The following is a 21,927-nucleotide window of genomic DNA, read 5'->3' on the forward strand; positions in this document are numbered from 1 at the left end:
ATAGTATATTGGGATGTGGTATACTGTGTGATGCTATCACTGCATTAATCCAGTCTTTCTGGGTGGAAAATCCACTCTTCAATAAAAAACCTGCGCCATGATGGTAGGATGGAATCGTAGCGGCACCTCTGGCGGGCCTCTCTGAAATGAGGGTCCTGCATTCGGTAGCCCGTGAGGTGGACGTACAAATTACCTACAATTTTGTAATTTTTTTGTGTAGATTTTGTGATGAGACAGTGTTGCCAAATGACAATTCCTCTCGTACTTGTAAGTGCTCAGTCTCCATACCAGCACTGGACAGCCATTTCAGCCTTATTGAGTCATCGTCAGGAGCACATAGGCAGGCAACAATTGAGCGAGCGGAGTCAGAAGGTCAGGTGGTGTCCTCCTGTCAGGGTGAGTGACCTCCCTGAGCGCCGTGCAAAGCCAATCTGGTATTTATGCAAGAAAATTAGCTGAGGCTCTTTGGAGGTACGTGGATGCATAATTTTTAAAAGGAAATATTGTAAATACTTCGAAACACTCGCAGAAAATACTGCGTAGATACAGGCAAGCTGGTGGAGGGCAAGATCTACGTGTTAGAGCTCTGGTAAATTTTTGAGTTCTGTATTTGAGCAAGCATTTGTAAATGTTTAAGCTCCTGAACACACTGTGTTGTATAGATGCTTGTGTTTTTTTGTTTTTTTTAGGATTGTCTAACAATATATTCATATTTCCTCAATGTAGTATATAGTAAATGTAAAAAAGTAACAAAACAAGTGAGTGATACCAGCTAGCTACGAGGGCTATCTACCAGAGATTACCTCTGGTAATACTGAGGTATACTGGTAGCACTGAGGAAAGGAAGGTCTCGCGTATGTTAGCAGCATATAATGACACAGTTTCAGGATGCTGCCATAGATCCATATGGAAACTTGCGAGTTCCTGTATTGTCCTGCAAAGTGTTCACTCTTATGTACTTGAGATAGTGGAAGATGTGCCTTATGCATGCATGCCCTGCAGGTAGTCCTGCACACGCATGCTCTTGTGCCTGTGTAGTGTGTTTTATCCAGAGTCTCAGGGTTCGTTATGAAGATGCCTCGTGCGCAACGTCCTGCAAATCAAGTGTGATTTGTGATCATATGGATGAGAACTAGAGATCTTAAAAAAATTTATTTCACTTTGAGTAATGTCAGTTTCTCCAGCATATCCTGAATGAGAGCAGAAAACCAATACCCATTAAAACTGCGTAATCCTACAAGAATCCTAGGGGAGCTAGAGACTAGGATGTGGTGGGGAGCACCTTTGTTGCGACGGGTGTCGGAGGTCCGTACAGTGCCAGGGCCCTCTTCATGAAGGCTTGCGTCATCTGTCGAACAATCTCGTCGAAAAACATCTGCGCCAATTTTGAGTGAAGACGCGACTTGAATTCAAAGGAGACCTGTGGATGAGATTTGTAAAACTTGAGGCAAACAGGGAGAGAAAAAAACAAAGACACTCGTACATTCCTAGAGGTCTTTTTCATTGCTCACACCCTGCAGTTCCATTACATAATGAAAAAGGCTATTGATTGAATTTGTAAGCAAAGTGAGAAAACCTTAAAGTGCAGAATACAAGTCTTGGGGCTATCTGGAAGGCCTGGATCAAAACGCCACACTGTGTCCAAGTGGTTGAAGAGGCGACCATCGTAACACGTAGCCTGCATAAAGGACACATAGGGTGAGCAGCATAAAGGAGGATGCCATTTTTGCGGGTCAATTATAGGACTAGACGGAAATTATATGACGGAAGAAGAAAGTATGACCTCATTAATTGGGGGCTTTCGGGGAATCCTCGTTCAACGCCATTCTATTTTTAAAAAGCCTGAAGAGAGTATGTACGTTTAAACATCAATCAAATTTTGCTACATAACTGAGAAACCAAACCGAAACCAAACTTGCGCGCATCAGGCGGAAGCAATGATAGGCGGTACTTGAGTATCAAGTACTCGAGCACTACTTTAGGTACATTTCTGAGTACTTGCGCTTTAGTTGAAGTACATTTCCAATTGTGTACTTTGAGTGAAGGCTAAAGCAAAAAAATATCTTTTTCGAGTACTACTTGATAAGATGGCCAAGAGACTAGAGCATGATAAGCTCACACCAGAACAAACAAGCATTCCATAGATTACCGGCGAAGGCCTACGAGGTACCACCTATGATAGTTGCACAACAATCAGATGGCAGGAAAACCGAAACAAACTGAGGATAGACGATCAGCATGAGAGAAAAGGTTTTTATAGTGCGTCATAATTATCTAGGATAATTATAGGACAGTCACTTATGTCCCGTAATTAAAGAGATAATCTCTCTGAGAGAATGGCCGTTTTTATGCTGCCGTACAGCTTTTTTTTATAAAGAATCGGCGACAACAAACACCCTGTATAAACGTACGTACAAACTAGGAGTAATGGTGCAAAGGTGCACGTCTTGGCATTGAGTCGTACCTTGACCAAGGAGGGTCTCTCCAGTAGCACAGAGGATGTGTAAGATTCCATGATGGGAGGGAAACCAATTTGCATCTTAGCCAGGAGCGACTTGGCTTTCCTCTCGACCACCTCGGATTTTGTACACCATGGCAAGAAGTCGCAGTAGTGGTCAACACGAGACACCACGTCGTACATCTGATCCTGAGAATACCTTCAGAATACACTATTAGGTTTACACAAACAATTTTAGAAAAGACTTTGACTGCACCAACACAAAAGGAACATCCCTCTATTGAGACATCGTTTTATTTACTTATGCTGCGAGATAGAAGGAAAAAGTAAATCCTGTCCTTTTGCATTTCGGAACAATTGAACAGTTAAAATTTCACAACAGAAAAAGACTATAATTATAGTTGCGCTTATCACATTAATTAAAGTATCACATCGGATGGGTGACAATTAAGAAATCCACGACAACTCTCACTGATTGTAATCTGACTAGCCCATTCCAAGCAACTACTGGACCCTGAATGTATGAAAAAATGAGCTGGGAACTCAATTAGTACCAGTATAAGCACAACTGATGTCAACTGGGTCAACTGGTGACCAGAATAAGGTCAGCTAGCATATTGTCAAATGCTACTGCCTGTCGGTTGTAATTGTTCTTTTATTGCATTTTAATATTGAGTGAGATCAAATGGTTTTGGTATTTCCTGCGTGACACTTACCCTAGTAATTTCTTTTCTGAATACTCTAAAGTCTTTGGTTTACCCGAGGGCAGTGGAAGTTTGAAGCCAAACAAGGTTCGTACCCATATACCAGAAGGCTGCGGTACTACTTCAAGGTGGACGCAAGCGTTTCCAACACCTACTGTCCTAGACAAAAACCAAAAACAGAGACATGAGACATTGCGCAAGATGGTTTAAGGTCAATTTGCATTTAGAGATAAGTAAAGTTGGTGCATTTGTATTCGGCCAACATTCTTTGCAGGTATGACAACGCCAACCTCTCGTTCTCTACAAGGTACCCCGCTGTGCTCTGCTGCAACTAGAGTGTAGTCTGCTACCAGGAGACTGGAGTCTATTACAGGTTGCCGGGGTCACAGAAAATTCAAGTCGTATAGCATCGATTTATTTTGTCACATAATCTCCGAAGTAGTTCATTTATAATATAATATGAGTATTTTAATACCTGACTCGACTAACATCCGTCAAAATTCTGGAACAACGAGCGACCTTTCGCAGCGTCGCCATTTGGCGGACGACAGGTGTACGGCGGCAAATTGCTGCATTTTCTTTCTAGCATTTCTTACAATTCCTAGTAGTAAAGTATAATTGCACATTGTTAAAACTAACACATTATTATTATTACGAACATACTCTCCTAAAAGGTCGCTAGCAATATGGAAAAGCAAGGACATATCTGCTGCGGAATAGAGGTCGTACGAAACAATTTTTGTTGTTGTCATCTCGATAAACAAGAAATAGCAGAAGCAGCAACAACCAAACGATGTAAATACAGCGCGGGTTGGATATTCGCGACCTAATGACATTTGTGACGCTCGAACAAGTACAAGAGGAATGCTGGACATGTGCAGCGAACGAAAACGAAAGACTTTGGGAAAAAATGAGTTGATCTGCATCAGCTGATCTTAGGCATGTGAGGATAATCAGCACCTTATTCACTCTCATTTTTGCCGTCAATCAAAAACTGCTGATGCCTGGTCATCGTGGCACGTTATCGTCGTTAAATTTGTGTGGTATGAATGCGACGTCCGCAAATGCAGCTGACAATAGAAAAATTGACTGCTGTCGGTTGCGCAAAATGTTCCCATCTTGCTTCGTCACGGGGCAAACAGAAAATATGCTATCAGCTTGTGTGTGCGTGCGGTCGTCGTATAAGATTTTTATATCACGTACACTGTGGTGATAATGCTTGAGATAACGTTCTCAAGTCGAACTTCCTATCAGTTGCGACAATAAAGTGTCATGGTTTTCATTTGCAAATGTTAGCCTTAACATTCTGCTAATGGATAACACGGGGTACTATGACGTTGTCCAATGCTTCTCTGGTGTCCACTACAGTAGGTGTGACGTAGAAGCGTAAATTCATGGTTTCTTGTAAGAAACAATCAAAATACTGAAGGTTTCCTTTAATGGATGCAAGATTTCATTCAGTGAATTGCATTTCATCATGTACCTGACGAAATGCAGTCACGTGAACAGTAGAAGATCCGCCCAGAATATTGTTTTTTTTGGCCAGTCTAATACCGCGTGTTATTTTGCAAGAAAAATGAGCCTCTTTTGAGCAATGTCCTTCTGGGATACCAGAAGACGATAGCAGGACCTGATGAAGAGGCACCCTCAGGGCCTGCAGATGGTAGCTCTATCAGGACGAAAATTTTCTTCTTCATAATCACTTCTGATTGAATTCTTGTTGGCTTTTGTTACAATCATCGCTTCCTGCTCAGAGTTGAACCAAGTTTAAATTGAACTGTCATTGGATAACTAAAGGAACAACCGTTGACAGAGCCAACACCATTGAAGAGGACGGTTGAGGAGCTATGTCTGGTGGATTGCAGACAGCATACCAGGCTCTGCCATCGGACAACGGTGATGCCGCGGAGACTCCGCAGGAGAGCAGTTTCCTCATACACCTGGTACCTGACAGCGGTAAAAGTGAGTGTAAATGGTTCTCTGTTTGTGAAGCTATTAAAGTGACTTGAAGAAAATGTATCACTTGGAAGGTAAACTTTTATTATTCTTATCAATGTATCGATTGCGCATGCTTTATATCTCTTACCAACTTGAAAGTGTGGACTTTTGCGCAATTGTCTAAAATCAGTTGGGCATCTTTTTATTCTAATGAGAGACACTTCCTATCTTTATAGCAAGATGGAATCATGTAGAAGATCTGGACACGTTTTTTACGAGGATATCCTTTTCTACCAAATTTTATGTGTATTGTGCCGATGTTGCGCTATGTGGGTACAAAATGGTGAGGTCTATAAACTAATCAAGTGCATATCCAGGGCCATGGCCTACTAGATTATAACAACCATGGCGTAATCAGCAACCCCTATGATGAGCCCGTCCGCACTATCAGCTAGGGGAGCTACTCATCGGCTTGTAAGATCCACTTCATCGTTCGATGATGGGAATTCCAATTTTGAATGGGCAGAAGCGGACGTACGCAACAGCTTCTCATAGAATGATGATGATAATCAACTTTAGAAAGAACATCTCCCGTGGGACATCCGCCGTCCGCTTGTACAAAAGTAGTAAGTAAGCTGAAGTACAAAGTACATTGTAGAAATTGAGGAAGCAAACCTGGCGATGAAGCTTCATCCTCATTCATCCTCACCCACTCATCATCTCACAATCAAGTTGTTGTTGTTGAGGAAGCAAAAATGGGACCAATGAGTAGCGGCACCGCTAGCTTCCCAATACGGTGCTGGGAAGAAGTGCCTATGACATGGTCGTGTCCAGTGCACAATCAATTACTCCATGATGCAAGTGCAACAGGGGAGAAGCTCCTTGGGGTCCTTACAAAATACATGTTTTGGTCAAGGTCCTTAACATGATTCTGCCACGTCTACCACTACCATCAGAAACATGGCTTTGCGTGCATGATGATTGCAGAGATCTTGGAGTTGGTGTAAGTTGTCCTTTTTGTGACTACCGTAGAACAATTTGCGATGCATATAGTCATTCCCAGAATGCTTCTCTTAGTTATAATGATGATGGATGTCAACTTGGATAGCCATAATTGTTTCGAATGATTTTTACCATCGGTAGAAATTTGAAAAGAACTAACTTTTTCATAGAATAATATTGGTTGCCAATTTCCTCTCAACGTGGATGCTATTGAATGGTGTTATTTTATGCTTCCGCTGGCTTTGTTAACGTTCCAAGTGATTTCTACAGACAGTTCCTGTTTGTCGTCCTGTTCACTACGTTCCTGGTCCAGTGTGTCGACTACCCTGTCCTTTTCAAAGACAAACCTCCTGCCTCTCACAACTCGACCAAAGTAACGCTGTCAGACGTTGTCATTCCCATTGGAGAATGTGCGGCCAGGTAACCTCATCTTTCTTTCTTTCCACTTTTCCTATCATTTCTTGTCATTCCTGTCACACTGCAGCTTGAACCCACCGGTAGTCTTCTGCCTCGTGGTTGCATTCCTGTTCTGGATTCTGCGAGCAGTCAAAGTTCTCTTTCACCTGCTTCAGTTTGTTGAGATTCGAGCATTTTACATCAATGCTTTGAAAATATCTTCCGTAAGTATTGCACTGGCTATGAATTGTTTCACTGCATCGTGATCTGTGTGTAAACCAGTATAAACGCGGATCTCCTAAATAGCTATCATATAAATGCTTGGACAGATTTTTCAGTGGCAGAAAATCGGTTCATTTCGTGTTTCCAAAATTCATTTCGTGTATACCAAAAAATATATAGCATTTACTCCCATTAGGGATACTCGATGATCTTGGCATGATTTTTTTAATTTGCTGGAGTAACACGGTGGAAGTAACTGTTCTAAGCCACAAACAGACAGAACATGAAAGATTGAAATTTCAATCTTTCACGTTGTTAGGCAGCTTGAGGTGCCTGTGATTTGAGTGTGTTGTCCTCTTTGTGTTCCTCAAAAACAAGGTGAGGTGTGTTGCCTCTTGCTTGTGTTCCAGCCTGAGAAAAGTTACTCCCATCACGTTCACCAGATGCTTCATCCTGTGTATGTATATGAAAACATATAGGAGGGAATGTGAAGAAAGTTGATTGTTTTGGGATCCCCTTGGTCACTGTAGAGTAGTGCTTAGACTGGCACTTGACCGGTAATTGAGAGGTCTGATTCCAGCTCTTTGTATTCTAATCTTGTGGAGGAAATTTTGGGGCATTTTTTAATCCCTGTAAGAGCATCGCGTACAGTTTCCACGAACAGATGCTGTACGTGACATTGCAAAGTGGCAGTTTGGCAACACGCAGTTTCCTTTTTTTTTTTATGTGGATAAGAACGGGCAGTTACCTGCGCAGGCCATTACAGGTATATAAGGTGCGCATTCCTCCGCGTTACATTATTGCCACGCAGGCAACGAAAGTAATTACTAGTGCTCAAAACCGAAAGGCGCTTGCATACGAATGAAATATGTGTTCACTGCACTCTTTCGCTTTTTAACTTCGCACTCTACCTTTACGTCATTTTGACGTGGCGCTTTCCTCACCAGTTACGATCGAGGGTTCCACGTACGATTTTATTTCACTCGCGGAAATGGACTAGATGAATGTGAGTCTTATTCTATTCAAAATCTAAACAGTTACAACCTGAAACTGGAAAAGAAATGCGTTCAACTGAGATATCACACGCGCACTACGTTTTTCGCGCAGTAGCACGCCGCGAGCGCGAATTCTGGAATCTTAGGTAGGTGCACGACAGGTCATCTTCCTCATCTTGGAATAGGTTTGACCCAAGTGGCATCGCGTCACCAGCTGGCGTGGCACAGTGGTTAGCGTGCTGGTCATGTCACGTCGTGACTGGGAGGTACCCGGGTTCGAATCTCATCATATGATAGCAGCCCAATTGTTGACGTTTGCGCCAGCCGAAGATGTTGGAGATGTCATGACGCTGAATTTCGGAGCCACGGAGCGCAACATGTAGTTCCACACAAACAAACGGGGCACTTGGCCTCGCAGCTGATAATGAAGCCCGTTTATTGGCTGGTAATTGGAAACGTCATGTTCGGAGCTCGGCCCCCCGATTGGATGGCAAAAGGCTACGTAGCTTGTGACATATGCGTGGTGGAGAGAGGCATTTATATGGCTCACTGAGCTAGCACGAGCCGAACGAAATGTACATTTGGGTATTATGGCCCCTTTAAACTCACTAGGCCAGAATATTTATGTACTGTACAGTGAAAATATGTACCCGGCTACATATTCTTGAACGATTTGCTGCAGGAGATGGGATATCTCGGGGTCCGTAAGTCCGAGCACTAGCGTAGCTCTTTGCCGTAACTACATTTAATACTCTTCTTTTCCTGCTTAGAATGAACTGGACAACATGACCTGGCACCAGGTGCAGTGCCGTTTGCTGGATGTACAGAAAGAGCAGCAGATGTGCATCCATAAACTGGAACTCACGGAGCTCGGTAAATCTTGCAATGCCTCGCTGTCTGTCCTCTTAAGTTACCTGAAACTAATTTCTCTCCATCTTAATTACTGGAGGCATGGAGGGGCTAAGAATAATCATGTAGTATATGCGGAAACAAATTATGTTGGACAACGTGGATGTCACCAAGTGCGAGGTATTGCTATACCTCATTGATGTCTACCTAAAAAAATTTCACTTGTGTGTGACTCTCTGCAAATATAATGCGTAATGGAATTACTAATGATGCGTGGAATTTAATATGCAGTTCTTTAACGACTGTTGCGCATTTAGGAGTACCAGGAATGCTTGTACTGGACAACTTCGTAATGACAGTAATGCAAATCAATTCATTGTTGCACTATGCATAGGGCTATGTGTTTCTGTTTCTTTTTCTCTTTTTCTTTTTTTAATGGGGGGGGGGAGTTTCATTTCATGAGCCGTAAAATGGTCAAATCGGACGATATTGGGTGGAAAAGTACATTTTCCGGTGGAAAATAAAAAAAGATGGCTTTTCGCATTTTTGATGAACACAAGATGCGGATCTGACGTGTTGAATATGCGGTGCCTGTATCGCTGGCTGAATTTGCACATTACCAAGTTAGTTTTTGGGGTTTTTCGGGTTTTACCCCCGAGAGACAATGATGCAAATAGTTGGGGAACACTGTTTACCGGATTTAACCCTAAAGTACAGCGCCCGAATTTTGTCAGGCATTTTTAAAAATCCTTTACATATGTTTCAAAAAAAGCTTTGAGAAAAGCTCTTTACAGTTGTGTCGCATGAAAAAGTCGAGGTGGTTTTAAAGTAATATTGCTTAAAGGAAGACTCCGTACCAAAAACGTGTTCAAGTAAATAGCGCAACATCAATCCATGCTGTATGATGTTTCAGTGGACACAATTTCTCATCCCCAGAAGGTACAGATAATTAGAAAACAAATATTTTCCTTCGACTAGGGGCAAAAACACACTAAACAGGAGACTCCTGTTTAGTGTGTTTTTTCCCCCAGTCTCAGGTCACCAGCTCGCCTGCTTTCTTGCTGCTCTTCAACTTTGTTTCTCATTTCTCAAGAATTTCCCAACTTTGTGTCGGAGTCTCCCTTTAACGGAAATTTAAGTTACGATAAGTGGAGAATATGATTTGGCTCTCAGTAAGGATGAATCTTTCATCTGCTAGATATTTACCATCGCATCCTACGCTACAAAAACTACATGGTTGCCATGGTGAATAAAGACTTACTTCCTCTCAAGTTCCAAGTGCCTTTTTTGGGAGAAGTGTAAGTAGCATTTATCGTGTCATTTGTATTCCCAACTAAATGAGAAAGAAGAAAGATGGGATGGGAAAGGTATTTACTATCTTAGAAGACCCTGACAACACGTCCAATAAGAGCTACTCGAGTCTCTCTGTCTATTGCCCCTTAAAACCTGTCATTCGTTTGGCATAACATCTCCATTAATGAGGATTTTGTTGTTTGTCCCATGGAAAAGGTTCTGGTGGGTAGTTGCACTTCCTATTAAGTGAAGCACTTTAAGAGACATTTCTTAATAATAATAACAGTGACTTTATTTGCTTTTCAGGGTTTTTCTAAGTCAAGGTCTCAAGTACAACCTGGAGCTGATCTTGTTCTGTAATTATTCTTTATGACGCGTAATTAGAGTGAATATTTTTTAATCGTTACGGAACACGTTTCAGGGGGACCCTGGGCTCCATTTGAAAATAACTGGCATCTCAAGGAAGACTACAAAAGGGTGACACGCAGAGAAGTACTAGCCAAAGAGTAAGCGCTTGCATGTCTTGGAGGTAGACTCCGGTACCGTTCCATACATGTTTATCATCCATTGTGTCCTTGGAATCCACCCTGAGTACTTATCATCCCTAACTAATGAATGTTTCAGGCTCTCCAAGCACATCTTGTGGGTTGGCCTAATAAACCTGTTGCTTCTTCCTGTCATCTTCTTGTGGCAGCTGCTCTATTCTTTCTTCAGCTATGCGGAGCTGGTCAAGCGCGAACCAGGATTTCTCGGTTCCCGCATGTGGTCGCTCTATGGCAGACTCTACCTACGTCATTTTAACGAACTCGACCACGAATTAAATGCCAGGTACAATTTTCTCTGCCCACTAATTAGTTAGGTGAGATACGGTGAATGGGGAGTTTCATCTCCAGGGGCAATAGTCTATCCCATGGTGGCTGGTAGTGATGTGGGGAATGAAATAATGAGGGTAATATTTCTTGGTGGTATTTCTTCAGTTGATGTGGAAAGCAGATTCAGCGCCTTGTCCTCGAGGCTCCGTTAATTGTCAGACATCTGTTTTCGCATTGCTGCGCAGAGAAGACTGTTCTAGAAGAAGTGAAGGTTCTCTCTACTATGTTGACACAGTGGCAAAATAATTACCGTCAGAATTAACGGTCAGTTACTCGGCATCTTTTCCGCACAGTTGAGTCTTTCAGTGAACATGGTGCGGTACATCTTGATTGTTTCCTAAATTATTAAATAAACATTTTATGTAACAGAGTGGTTGAAACGTGGAGCATTTAGTGTTTGTCTCACTGCCATTGGTTGTGATAAAAGTTGTAATCTATGTTGGCAGGTTGTGTCGTGGCTACCGGCCTGCGTTGCAGTACATGAACATCTTTACTTCTCATCTGCTCACTGTTATTGCCAGGTATGTTTGCGTGAGGAGCCCCCATAGAACCAATGCATTTCAGCTTCCAATAATTCGGACTGTTTTCGGGGCCACGGCTCGATAATTCAGACGGATTTTGGCCGACTTTCCCTACTTTTTATGAAAATCCACGCTCCTAAATTCAAAATCGGAACCTCGAGCTTCCGACTCCCGCCTCGCCGCCGGGCTGCCCCTCCAGTATCTCCCTCGCAGCGCCGCCGCCTGCGGGGATGAGAAGCGTGCGCGAAGTTTGCATTCGTGTGATCGACGTTGCTTTTTAGACGCGCAATTCGGATGCGACAATCGAAACTGTGGAAATGTCGTCGTCTCCATCAACTGACAGTGATGACAATGCGATCACTAGCATTTTGGATATCAGCGATGTGGACGGCACGCCGTCGGAGACTTGGGAGGAACGTGGAATCAGCTGCCAGAGCAAGCACGAGCTCCGAACAGTCAATCGCGGCTCGGGAATGGCGATTCCCGCTTCCATATCATTTGACAATTACTCTGAGGTGGACCAGTGCACAGAATTTTGCGCTCAATTCACCGATGATGGGATCGTCGCCGAAGTTCTGAACCTGCCTGCGGATGGATCGGACGACGACGAGAACGTCGGCTGACCTCCGTGTACTGCGCAGATCCTCGCGGGCTTCGATACGCTCGGACAAGTTTATTCCGACAGTGTGACATTATCAGAAATGCAGCGTGACGTTCTGTCTGGTGCGCGCGCTGCTAGGCAGACGCGTATCGACACTTTCTTCCGTTCCGTGTCAATTTTTTGTAATAAACGCCAGTGTGAGAGTGGATTTTTATGATTAACAACTAATTCGGACAGCTCGATAACTCGGACAAATCCCGTGACCATTAGAAGTCCGAATTAACGGTCGGTGACTGTAGTTCCAGTAGCACCAGCAGTAAGCACCAGCAGTAAGCAACAGCCTAAAACGTGGTTGATGGCAATATCTATGGAAACACCACCCTCAAATTGTGCGATTCAGAAAGAGGTCCCTGAGATACAAAATTTTACTCAAATACTCGAGATTAAAGTGCCATGGCATTCTCCATGTTTTGTCATTATTAGTAGCAGGTTGCAATTATCTGATCCACATTCGACCCACTATGCAAGAACAAAATATCATCTACAGATGATGGAGTTACTCTACTCCGTTACTCGGAGACCTTGAAAAACGAAAGCGGAGAGAGAAAAGTCCGCTACGTGCTGTTCCCACCTCCCCAGAATGTCTTCACTTTAATGTCGATGCTTTTGGAGTCCTCAAGTGTGAGAGTAAGGTAGCCATGTCGTCGCAGAAACGCTTTTTCTTGAGTGGTTCACAGGATGGTCCAGCTTTGTTCTGCTCACCGTGCATGGGGCTCCTTTCATCTGCCTGCTCTGCCTACCGCACTTGTTCATTTACACGCTGTCTCTAGTCATCCATCTGGACAGAACCTCCAAACCTTTCAGTCGGGAGTGCAGGAACGTTACAACCTTGTGGGGGACATGCAGTTCAATATTACCTTTGATTAGGCTCCTCGATTTCTCCTTTATTGTCTAAGATATCTCAGTCCTCCTGGGCTACTATTTGACAGTGTTGGGGAAGCCTTCGCTTCCACACAGTTGCGAGGTGAAGTATTGGAACAGAGGACTTATGCACTTATGTCTCAGCAGATTTGACGTGCCTGTCTTGTGGCTCGTATACGAATACACTTTCTTACATTTCAGACAAGCTGCATAATTCCTAACAATGTCTCCTCCGTTGCTATCAATAATCTCGGCATAGTTTTTCCGCCCAGTTGAGTTTGCGTCAACTTTCCTTCTCAGGGTATGCCCACCATCGAGACACTTTTTTGAAAGATGTTTGGCATTATTGTCTTCCATTTTACTTGAGTCGTTCCGTTAAGCCGGAGTGAAATTCACGGCACGGAGGAGGAGGGGGCACAGTGTGCGTTCTACACTAAAATGTGACCCTGACCGCAGGTTTCTGTTCTGAAATTGAGCAACTCTGAGTTCTTTCCTAGACCTACGGGTTAGACAGGACAGTACAGGATTATTGGGTGTCATATTTCCCATCTCTAAAACTGCAAAACCACCTAATCTCAACATAGTATCTTATAGTATAGTATCAAAATAGTATCGAAAGTATCTTAAAATTTTACCTTCAGTACAAGTACCTGGGGTCTGGCGCAATACAAGCAGACGACAAATTAGCGCGATAAATTTTTCTAATCTTTCTAAACAGGAGCTTGACTTTCTTTGCGGGATCTGTGCTTGCCGTACTACTGGGCTTGACAGTCTACGACGAAGACGTCATCACCGTCGAAAGCGTCCTCACCATCGTGACGGTGCTTGGAATGGTGGTTGCTGTGGGTAGGAATCTAATTCCAGATGAGGTGTGTACTTGAAATGGGACAGACTCGGAATTATCGGGGAATTTGCCAAACAGCAGTTGAGGTCAGGCAAAATCGTGGACAAGTGCTGCGCAGGGAGTCGTGAGTGACGATCACTGGTTGAGCGACCGCGCCGCAGTAACGTTGATGCGAGTAGCACTTTTCTAATACGTCGAGCTCAGAGGCAGGAAAGTAGTAGTAAGTAGTAGTAATACTCAACATTCCATTTTATGAGTGATCTGTATGGAAATGTTGTATTGGTCAGGGAAAAGTGTGGGAATTTGAAGGCTGCAATTTGGTAGACACCTTGTCGTTGTACCTCAATTCTACTTCAAGTGCACCTTGCTGCACTGCGAGTCTTTTGTAGATTTTCCTGATAGCAATGCTCAGAATACTATGAAATACCAAACTATCTACCGCTTCCCCCGATGTTTATAAATTTTGGTAGTGCTTCATGTGCGATGGTAAAGCACAGAGACCTAGTTTGTTCTTATGCCTCCGTATTCCACAGACTAAATACGAGAGTTTTCCTTAACGCAGCACCTTGTGTGGTGTCCAGAACGACTGATGCAGAACATCCTGGCTCACCTGCATTACATCCCTGACCACTGGAGTGGACAGGCGCATACTTACCACGTGCGAGACCAGTTTGCACATCTCTTTCAGTACAAGGCAGTAAGTATATTTTTAGGAACTTGGAGGAGCCATATAACATCAAAATGACTTACCACATGCGTTTGCTTTGCCACTGGGATATTGCATTGAGGGGAATTTCTGTTAGCGTAGCCTCGTCGTGATGCAATGGCAACACCATCCTCTTGGTCGCTGCCACTATTTGTCTGAACCTTCCGGTAGCAGATGGAGAACCTGGACGACAACGTTGTCAACAGAAAGTTGACAGAATTGGGCAAATTTGTCCACGAATGATCATCTTCACTTAACGAGATTCCATCAGCTATCCTGATGTTTTGAAACATGTCTGAAACGGAGGAGCAACGCAGGTGCAACTAAGCTCCACCTTCTACGCATGCGCCGAGTCCCTCCGTGGCACGATCCAAAATATCTGTTTTGGCTCTTAGAACACGAAAAGAAATTAGTAGGAAAAACCGGAAATACATTGGCTCTGTGGGGTGTTTGACGGTGCTGATAGTTTTGTCCGAAAAATTGGAAAGTCAAAATTTTTCGAGTCTGAAATATCGGTCCACAACAGTAAATAAATAAATTGACACGGGTTCGTTGGTGAGGGACTGAAATGATGTTTGTTCAGGTGAGACGGTGTCTTCTCTGAGGTGTCATACCTCACACTCATGCTTCACACTCATGCTTCACATACCACCTAGAATGTGGGTGCGACATCTCTAAAATGTGCCAAAACGTTTCTGAGGCTGAACATGAACAAAGCATTGACAGCGTAGCTTAGTGGTTAGCGCGCTCACCCGGATCGCTCCAGTGGCTTTTTGGACAACTGCAATATTTCAATTTCAATTGGTCAATTAGACAAAATGATAGAACAACTTCCCTGCAGGTTCACCTACTGGGAGAACTGATGAGTCCGCTTGCAACACCACTGGTGCTGTGCCTTCACCTGCGGCACCGTGCCCTGGAAATTGTGGACTTCCTGCGTAATTTCACCGTCGAAGTTGTAGGAGTGGGCGATGTTTGCTCCTTTGCGCAAATGGATGTTCGCAAGCATGGCAATCCACAGGTACTCTCACTTGATCCGCATTTGTGCATGCATTGTACTACACATTGGAGTGCAGTAAAACCTCGAGAATTCGACCCCCGTTAATTCGGATAATTTGGACAACCCGAGCGGTTCCGACAAACGTCTGCGCAAGTCTGTGGGAAATAACGGTCATTGATTTGGCAGCAGTCGCGTGGGCATCATGGCTCGAGGGAAGCGCGCCAGAGCGCTTACCACCAATACGGTAGAAAAAGCGGCAAAGTGCAGTGGACGCATCGTCATTGTCATCAGCGCCATCTTGAAACAAAATCTCGTTGTAAACCATTGATCATGGCAAGTTCACCTCTTATTTTGTTGCCCGTTCAATAATTGGACATTCGGATAGTTCGGACATTTTCTTTGGTCCGAATTAACGAGGTTTTACTGTATCGAAGAAAACGTTTGCACAATAGGTAAAACTTTGGCATCAACCTCCGACATGAGACATGCGTGATGCAAGTACTCTTATGTCACTGGTGGCCAAATTCTCTCTTCTTCCCCCTTTGATGTAAATCAAACATTGCTAAGCATTGTATGCGCAGTTTCTTAAAATTTTGAAACATTACACGCACAACTTTTATTTCGCCTCTTGTAAGTTTGAGTCCAAGAAAATGGGTTATTGATTGCGTATGGCAGTGAGTGATTTTCTTTAGGCTAGTTGGTGAAACATACTTGAAGAACCCAAGGGTGCACGCAGGAGACGAGGAGAGTGCTGTCTCGTTAATGTTTGTGTCCCGTGTTTGCTGTTCAGTTCTTCAATTATAATTTTCCAGTCTCGTTAATTAATAGAAATGAGTCATTCTCATGATTTTTTTGTCAACACTGAATAATCTTGATGAAAGTAATTATGTCCGCAATGACTTTTTACAATTTTAACGAGTGTGGCTTTGAAAGACGGTCTCAATTTGTTCAATTCTCCCAATGCCTATGTTGAATGTAGCCCTAACAGTTAGATTTAGAAAACGGTACGCAATATTACCTCGGGATCCTAAAGTTTTCTATCCTATTTCCTTAGTGGCACAATCCTGTAGCGCTAGACAGCGTGCAAAATGTAGAAGAACAAGCGGAGCATGGAAAGACTGAACTCTCCCTCATGCATTTCACCGTAAGGAAATATTTTATTACTTCTATCGCAGTACGAGTGGAAGCGACAGGAAATTTTTTTCTCTAGTTGACCAATCCAAAGTGGGTGCCCCCGCAAGAATCAACGGCGTTTTTGTCCAACCTCAGGGAGCAGGGTCAGTATATTCCTAGCCAACAAAGTGAATGGAGCAATCAACATTAGTTGTAATGTTATTTTGCCAGTTGAGCGCGATGCAGCCAAGCCTGACCTGATGGAGAATCCATTGTACTACTCCCTGCATTCATTGTCATCCCTGGGTGCTGGGGTAAGGCCTTTTAAACATGTCCGTCATTGGTTGATAAGTATTGTGCTCCAGTTGTATGCACACCCGTTCTAGACTGTTTTGGTAATTTTTCTATGCTTCAGCACCTAGAAATATCAACTAAGAAACGTACACTGTTGGGGTACATGATTTGAAATGGAAATAGGCGAGAAGGCAAACACCAGGCGTTACTTGCAACTACAGTCTCCGTCCGATTTTTTGGACTCTGAAAAGTACAAATAATTGACAAGTCCGAAAAAACGAATTTCGCTTCCAAATTCAACTTTACCAAGCAGTAGTAGATGCTTTCTTCACAGGCAGTCTTCTACCTTCACCCGATAACATCAGCTTCTATTTCTCGAAGCGATATTTCGTAACTGCATACGGACGAAAGCACCGCAATTGCCTTCATTGGTTCCGAGTTTGACGGCTGCGCTGGCAAACGGCAAGTCTTCGACATCCCGAACACGTGGAGCGAACATACTTCTGCCAACATTAGGCCACCACTCAAGCACCATTCCGCAAGTCGGCTTCACCTGACGCCTGTGTGCTGTAGGTGAAGCTCGCTTTACGGCAGTGTCGGCTGGACAGCACGTGCTGGGCCTTCGCGAATTTCGGCAGCGTTGGCCAAAATGAAGACGCAAATGTGCCATGACAGGCTAAGTGCTATAATTATAAGCACCTTCCACTTGGCATGTCAGTAAAGTTGTTGAAAGTGAGCTTTCTCTGTTGTGTTTGGTCAGGAACAGTCACTCCCTGTTTTCTGGCCTCAATTTTTATATTTGGTTTAATTATTTTCGTACGAATTTCGGATGATACGAATATTTTCCGGTGTCCCGAGAGATTCGTATGATCAAGATTCTACTGATGACGACGATAATTTGTGGGGGCACGATTGCTATTGGTGCAGCAGTTGCCCGTTACCCGATGTGACCCGTTTCACTCCTTATTCTAGGTCCAGTTAAAGTGGGTTATAAGGAAGAAATGACTAATGTGCTGTTCCTTGACCTACGCATTGCGTGAAGGGCACCGTTTGAGTGGGCAAACTGAGTCCGATTAATCGAGCAACGAGGCTGTACGGCATCCCAAATTTTGGACGGTACGAAAAATTGGTCGACGACTGTATACTTGAATGACAGGATATCTGGCATGCCTGTTTGATCCCGCTAAAAGGGTTTTCCCGTCATTCAAGAGTCTGCCTTCTCTCCTATTTTCATATCAACTTGACACATAACTCGAATGCAAAATTTGGAAAAGCTATCTAAGGAGACCAGTATCATGAAAATGAGTCTACTACGATTTATAATGAAAATTACCTGACAAGCGTGATTCACCCATGTGATGGTACATTCTGTTTACGAGGAGAAAGGGCCGTAGTATCCACATAGCGAGCCTTTGCAATCCATTTGCCCAGAATTTTCCAGGCACAGTTTGCACGTGCCAGTTTGAAAAATAGTGACGGCATCTTGGTGAGGAATTTAGCGTTATTTTAGGTACAATAAAGGTTTTTCCCCTAAATATACGGTGGATCTTTATTGGAATTATTTTTGTTTAATGACTCCTACTTAAACAATGTAGTACTCTGAATTGGTCTCAAGCGTCCTGCACCCCACTGTCAGAGACAGCTGCGCAAGAATGGTGAGCAGCGATGGAAGCCGACCCTTGGGGGCCAACATTCGTGGTGGAATTTCTTTCACTGAAGGTCCCCATCTCAGTATGCAGCATACTTCTCCTGGGCTTTTAACTAGGTACACGACTCTCCGCTACTTTTCCTGCGGGGATGAAACATCAATGCTTACAGTGTCAAAGAAATGCTCTTATTAATAATAATGTTGGAAAAGCTAATTTACGGCCCGTGAGTTTCAAGAAAACTAACTGACCGCGCAATTTATTTGACACTTTAGTGACATCAAAAAACGATTGTTTCCGTCAATATCCTGGTGACTTACAACTTCTGACCAGCTGCGTGTAGAACATTCCCTAAATGTACTGCCCAATTATTAGGACAGCAAAATTTACCAGTATGTGCAGAATCAAACTGACCATATTATAATAAAGTCATTGAAATCCAATGGGCATGCTTGTTCCAATAGTGAGCTGCCTCTCCACGTGTTGTTGACATTGCAGCTAATGATAGCTATAAAGTTTTGTCCCCAAATTTGGGTGCTCATTGAATGCAACGAGGTGATATAGAAATGTTTGCAGCCTAGTCCAGAATGAGGACGGTTCTGTGATTCCGTCTGCTGTGGTGTCTCTAGAGCTGACAGCTGCCAACATGAGCTTCAGCACACTCTATATGCATGAGGTACAGTTTGCTCTTGCTTTCGTGCATCATGTGCCCTGTGAAGAGTTTGTATGTTGAGGGCAACGAATGGTCGCTCGAGAGACGGAGGCAATTTGAACATGTGAAGGCTGCGCTAAAGTACAGATGCCAGTGCGATGACCCAGTTGTACACTGTAGTGTGAACCCCGCTCTGGAGCGACTCTTCCTTGCAAAGCCCTCTGTTGTACCCTCGTTTCCGCTTCGCGTGCAGGCGGCGAGTTCCCGTCTGGGATTCAGTCCCTTTGGCGTTCCCCTGCAGCAAGCAGTCCTCGATGCTGCGCCTTGGCAGAGACATCTCATACAATCCAATTTAAAAATGACACAGTTTGACAAACAATCCACTGCACACACTGTCATTCTCCAGGAATTCCTGGAGATTCACCGTAACTTCGGGAACCACCATGCAATCTACACTGATGGGACCAAAGTAAGCAATGGTGTGGCGGCCGTTGCCCTTGAAGGTGATTCTATTATGACGGCACGCCTGAACACGAACGCCACAGTTTTCACCGCAGAGCTTTACGCGATTCTCCTGGCTCTGCGGCACATTCAACAAAACGACCTTCAAAATTCAGTAATTTATTCCGATTCGCTAAGCTCTGTGCGTGCGCTGCTTTCATTCTATGACAGCAAGAATCACCTCGTCAAGCGAGTACGAGCGCTTGCGACCCAACTTTGTTCCCGAGGCTTTTCAATCTGTCTCTGCTGGGTCCCCAGCCACACTGGGATCCCGGGGAATGAACGAGCCGACCGTGAGGCTCGGCGAGCGTTGGCACAAGAGGAGTCAGCTCTAGGACTACCCTACCAAGACATCCTGCCAGTGTTAAAGAGAGCTGTCTGCACACAGTGGCAGCAGGAGTGGGACATGGAAGAAAATAACAAGCTACACCTCACACAGCCACACGTTTCCCCCCCGCATCGGACTGAACACATCAACAGATCATCCGAAGTTCTTTACGCGAGATTGAGGATTGGACACACATGGCTTACGCATCACCACCTACTCAGAGGTCAGGATCCGCCAGCTTGTGCGCACTGCGGTGACAGCTTGACTGTCTTGCACGTACTGGCATCCTGCCCTCACTTCGAACACCAACGCCAACAGTATTTCACCGCATTCTACAGATACCATGTCCCACTCCACCCAGCCCTTCTACTGGGTGACACTCCTCTTGTGCCGTTTGATAACGTCATTAAATTTCTGACCACATGTGGGTTTCTTAGTCAGATGTAGATGATAAGCATTGCTCCGCTTTTATCCAATATCACTGAACTCATGTAAATATCTCATTGTCACACTTTTGTCACACATTGTCACACTAGCTTGCTTGTTGTCGTCATCCTCTTCTCTCTCTTATCCTCGTCAATCTCATCGCTCATACCTGTAGATAGATTTTAACTACCACACACTCTCTCTCACATCATCTTTCCCATAATCATCTCCGACACGCTCACCATGGTTTTGGCGCTCTATGGCCTTTGTTGCCTTTGTGCCATTAAACACATCAATCAATCAATCATGAGGATCATTTTAATTGGCCAAGTATATTTCGCTCAAACGTGCTCAATATATAATGAAGCAAAATTGTGCACTATGCCATCAGGGATCGTTACTCGATATTGGGATGATATAGTTTGTTTTCTGTGGGCAGTTGCACCGACGGCAATTGCGGAAGGCTCCACAGGGATCCGCAGTGGCCAGCAGCGATTCTACTGACTCAGCTCGCCTCCTGTGGCAACGGCCTACGGCTGAATTGCCTGACATACTCGAGTCTCCGCAGGAAGGGGACGACAAGATGCCACTTGTTCCTGTTGAGCTCAAGCACTGGTAGGAATCACTTTGTCATTGTTAGTTGTATGTCCACAGTAACTTGGATTTTTGCCTCATCAGCAAAAAAAAAATAAAAAATTGTGCGCTCGATAAATGCCTCGGTTCCATTAATTCTGTGCCATGAAATCAAAGCGCCATTTTAATGCGACAATAATTTTCTAGTTTCAAATAGTGACCCATGTGGTTTTGTTTTTTTTCTTTCAGACCCCTCAACTACTATGGACTCTCCAGATGGGTCTAAGTGCCATTGTAGTGATGGAAAAGGAGCTACATGACTGTTCTAGATGGCTTCCAGAAATATGTGTTGCGCTTCTTTTCTCCTTGTGGCATTTCTTGGTACACGCTGCACTGTGCGAGTGCACACATCATCTTGAGCATTCTACTGTGCTCCACATCTGCAAAATAAGTCCCAAATGTTAATTTATGTGTGGATGAGTGAATGTCTCATTTGCATATGCTCAAAGCTTGGATAAGATTTATGACAATGAAATTTAAATGAATTTTGGAGTGTCCTTGGGAGTGGCTTATTTGGTGCATAGGAAACACTTTAAGGCCATCTTGGAACATGGCAAAAGGAGCAATTCAGCTCGAGTAGGTTTTGACTAGTCAGTGACTAGTTGTGCTGCGTAAAGCCTGGTTCTGGTTCGCCTCGTTCCTTTTGAAACAGGGCAGGAAACAAGTAAGTTGGCACAGGCAAAGTCCAGGTAGGCGCCTGTACAAAGCAAAGAAGAAGGGGAAAAAACGGGTTCAGGGGGCGCTGCTGGGCTTTTGGGCTTTGCTAGTGGCAATTCTTTTCGGTGTCTTGGCTATTTTCTTGTTTCGGTTTCGGTTTCACTTCGTTGTGATGGTTGGGGTATTGCTGCGTTGTTGGTGGCTTGTTTTCAGTAACCTCTTGGGGAGTTTTTTTTTTTTCTTTTGGGGGGGGGGGTTTCTTTCTCAGGTCAATAAGGCCCAGGTCTTTCTCACAGGCTATGCTCACAGGTCCCAGGCCTGTTAATTCTAGGCTAGGTAGCGCTAGCTGCCGTCC

General features: G+C 44.0%; 2 protein-coding genes across 4 annotated transcripts; one reads left to right on the forward strand and one right to left on the reverse strand.

Annotated features, from left to right (window-relative positions):
* Positions 1 to 820: 820 nt before the first annotated feature.
* On the reverse strand, positions 821 to 3,723 carry LOC135367418 (coenzyme Q-binding protein COQ10 homolog B, mitochondrial-like). Of its 2 annotated transcripts, none has more exons than XM_064600687.1 (6): positions 3,638 to 3,723; positions 3,175 to 3,321; positions 2,465 to 2,657; positions 1,577 to 1,678; positions 1,283 to 1,420; positions 821 to 1,093 (listed from the first exon to the last, which is right to left on the reverse strand). In XM_064600687.1, exons 1-6 carry the CDS (start codon positions 3,697 to 3,699, stop codon positions 1,067 to 1,069), a joined length of 669 nt encoding a protein of 222 aa, XP_064456757.1. In that variant the 5' UTR covers positions 3,700 to 3,723; the 3' UTR covers positions 821 to 1,066. The 2 variants fall into 2 exon arrangements, with proteins under 2 accessions (XP_064456757.1, XP_064456756.1); XM_064600686.1 differs by lacking the exon at positions 821 to 1,093 and adding an exon at positions 1,144 to 1,190.
* A 156-nt stretch (positions 3,724 to 3,879) lies between these two features.
* On the forward strand, positions 3,880 to 21,412 carry LOC135367407 (autophagy-related protein 9A-like). Of its 2 annotated transcripts, none has more exons than XM_064600667.1 (22): positions 3,880 to 4,105; positions 4,976 to 5,124; positions 5,337 to 5,380; positions 6,039 to 6,103; positions 6,373 to 6,522; positions 6,587 to 6,722; positions 8,486 to 8,588; positions 9,763 to 9,862; positions 10,164 to 10,213; positions 10,279 to 10,363; positions 10,482 to 10,685; positions 11,176 to 11,250; positions 13,491 to 13,641; positions 14,179 to 14,313; positions 15,164 to 15,343; positions 16,377 to 16,466; positions 16,533 to 16,599; positions 16,667 to 16,749; positions 18,325 to 18,494; positions 18,952 to 19,051; positions 20,722 to 20,897; positions 21,105 to 21,412. In XM_064600667.1, coding segments are annotated over exons 2-22 (2,280 nt in total). In that variant the 5' UTR covers positions 3,880 to 4,105; positions 4,976 to 5,009; the 3' UTR covers positions 21,106 to 21,412. The 2 variants fall into 2 exon arrangements, with proteins under 2 accessions (XP_064456737.1, XP_064456738.1); XM_064600668.1 differs by having other exon boundaries at positions 3,880 to 4,101.
* The last annotated feature ends 515 nt before the right edge of the window (positions 21,413 to 21,927 follow it).

The sequence above is a fragment of the Ornithodoros turicata genome, chromosome 8, assembly GCF_037126465.1.
Source record: "Ornithodoros turicata isolate Travis chromosome 8, ASM3712646v1, whole genome shotgun sequence".
Classification (NCBI taxonomy): Eukaryota; Metazoa; Arthropoda; class Arachnida; order Ixodida; family Argasidae; genus Ornithodoros; species Ornithodoros turicata.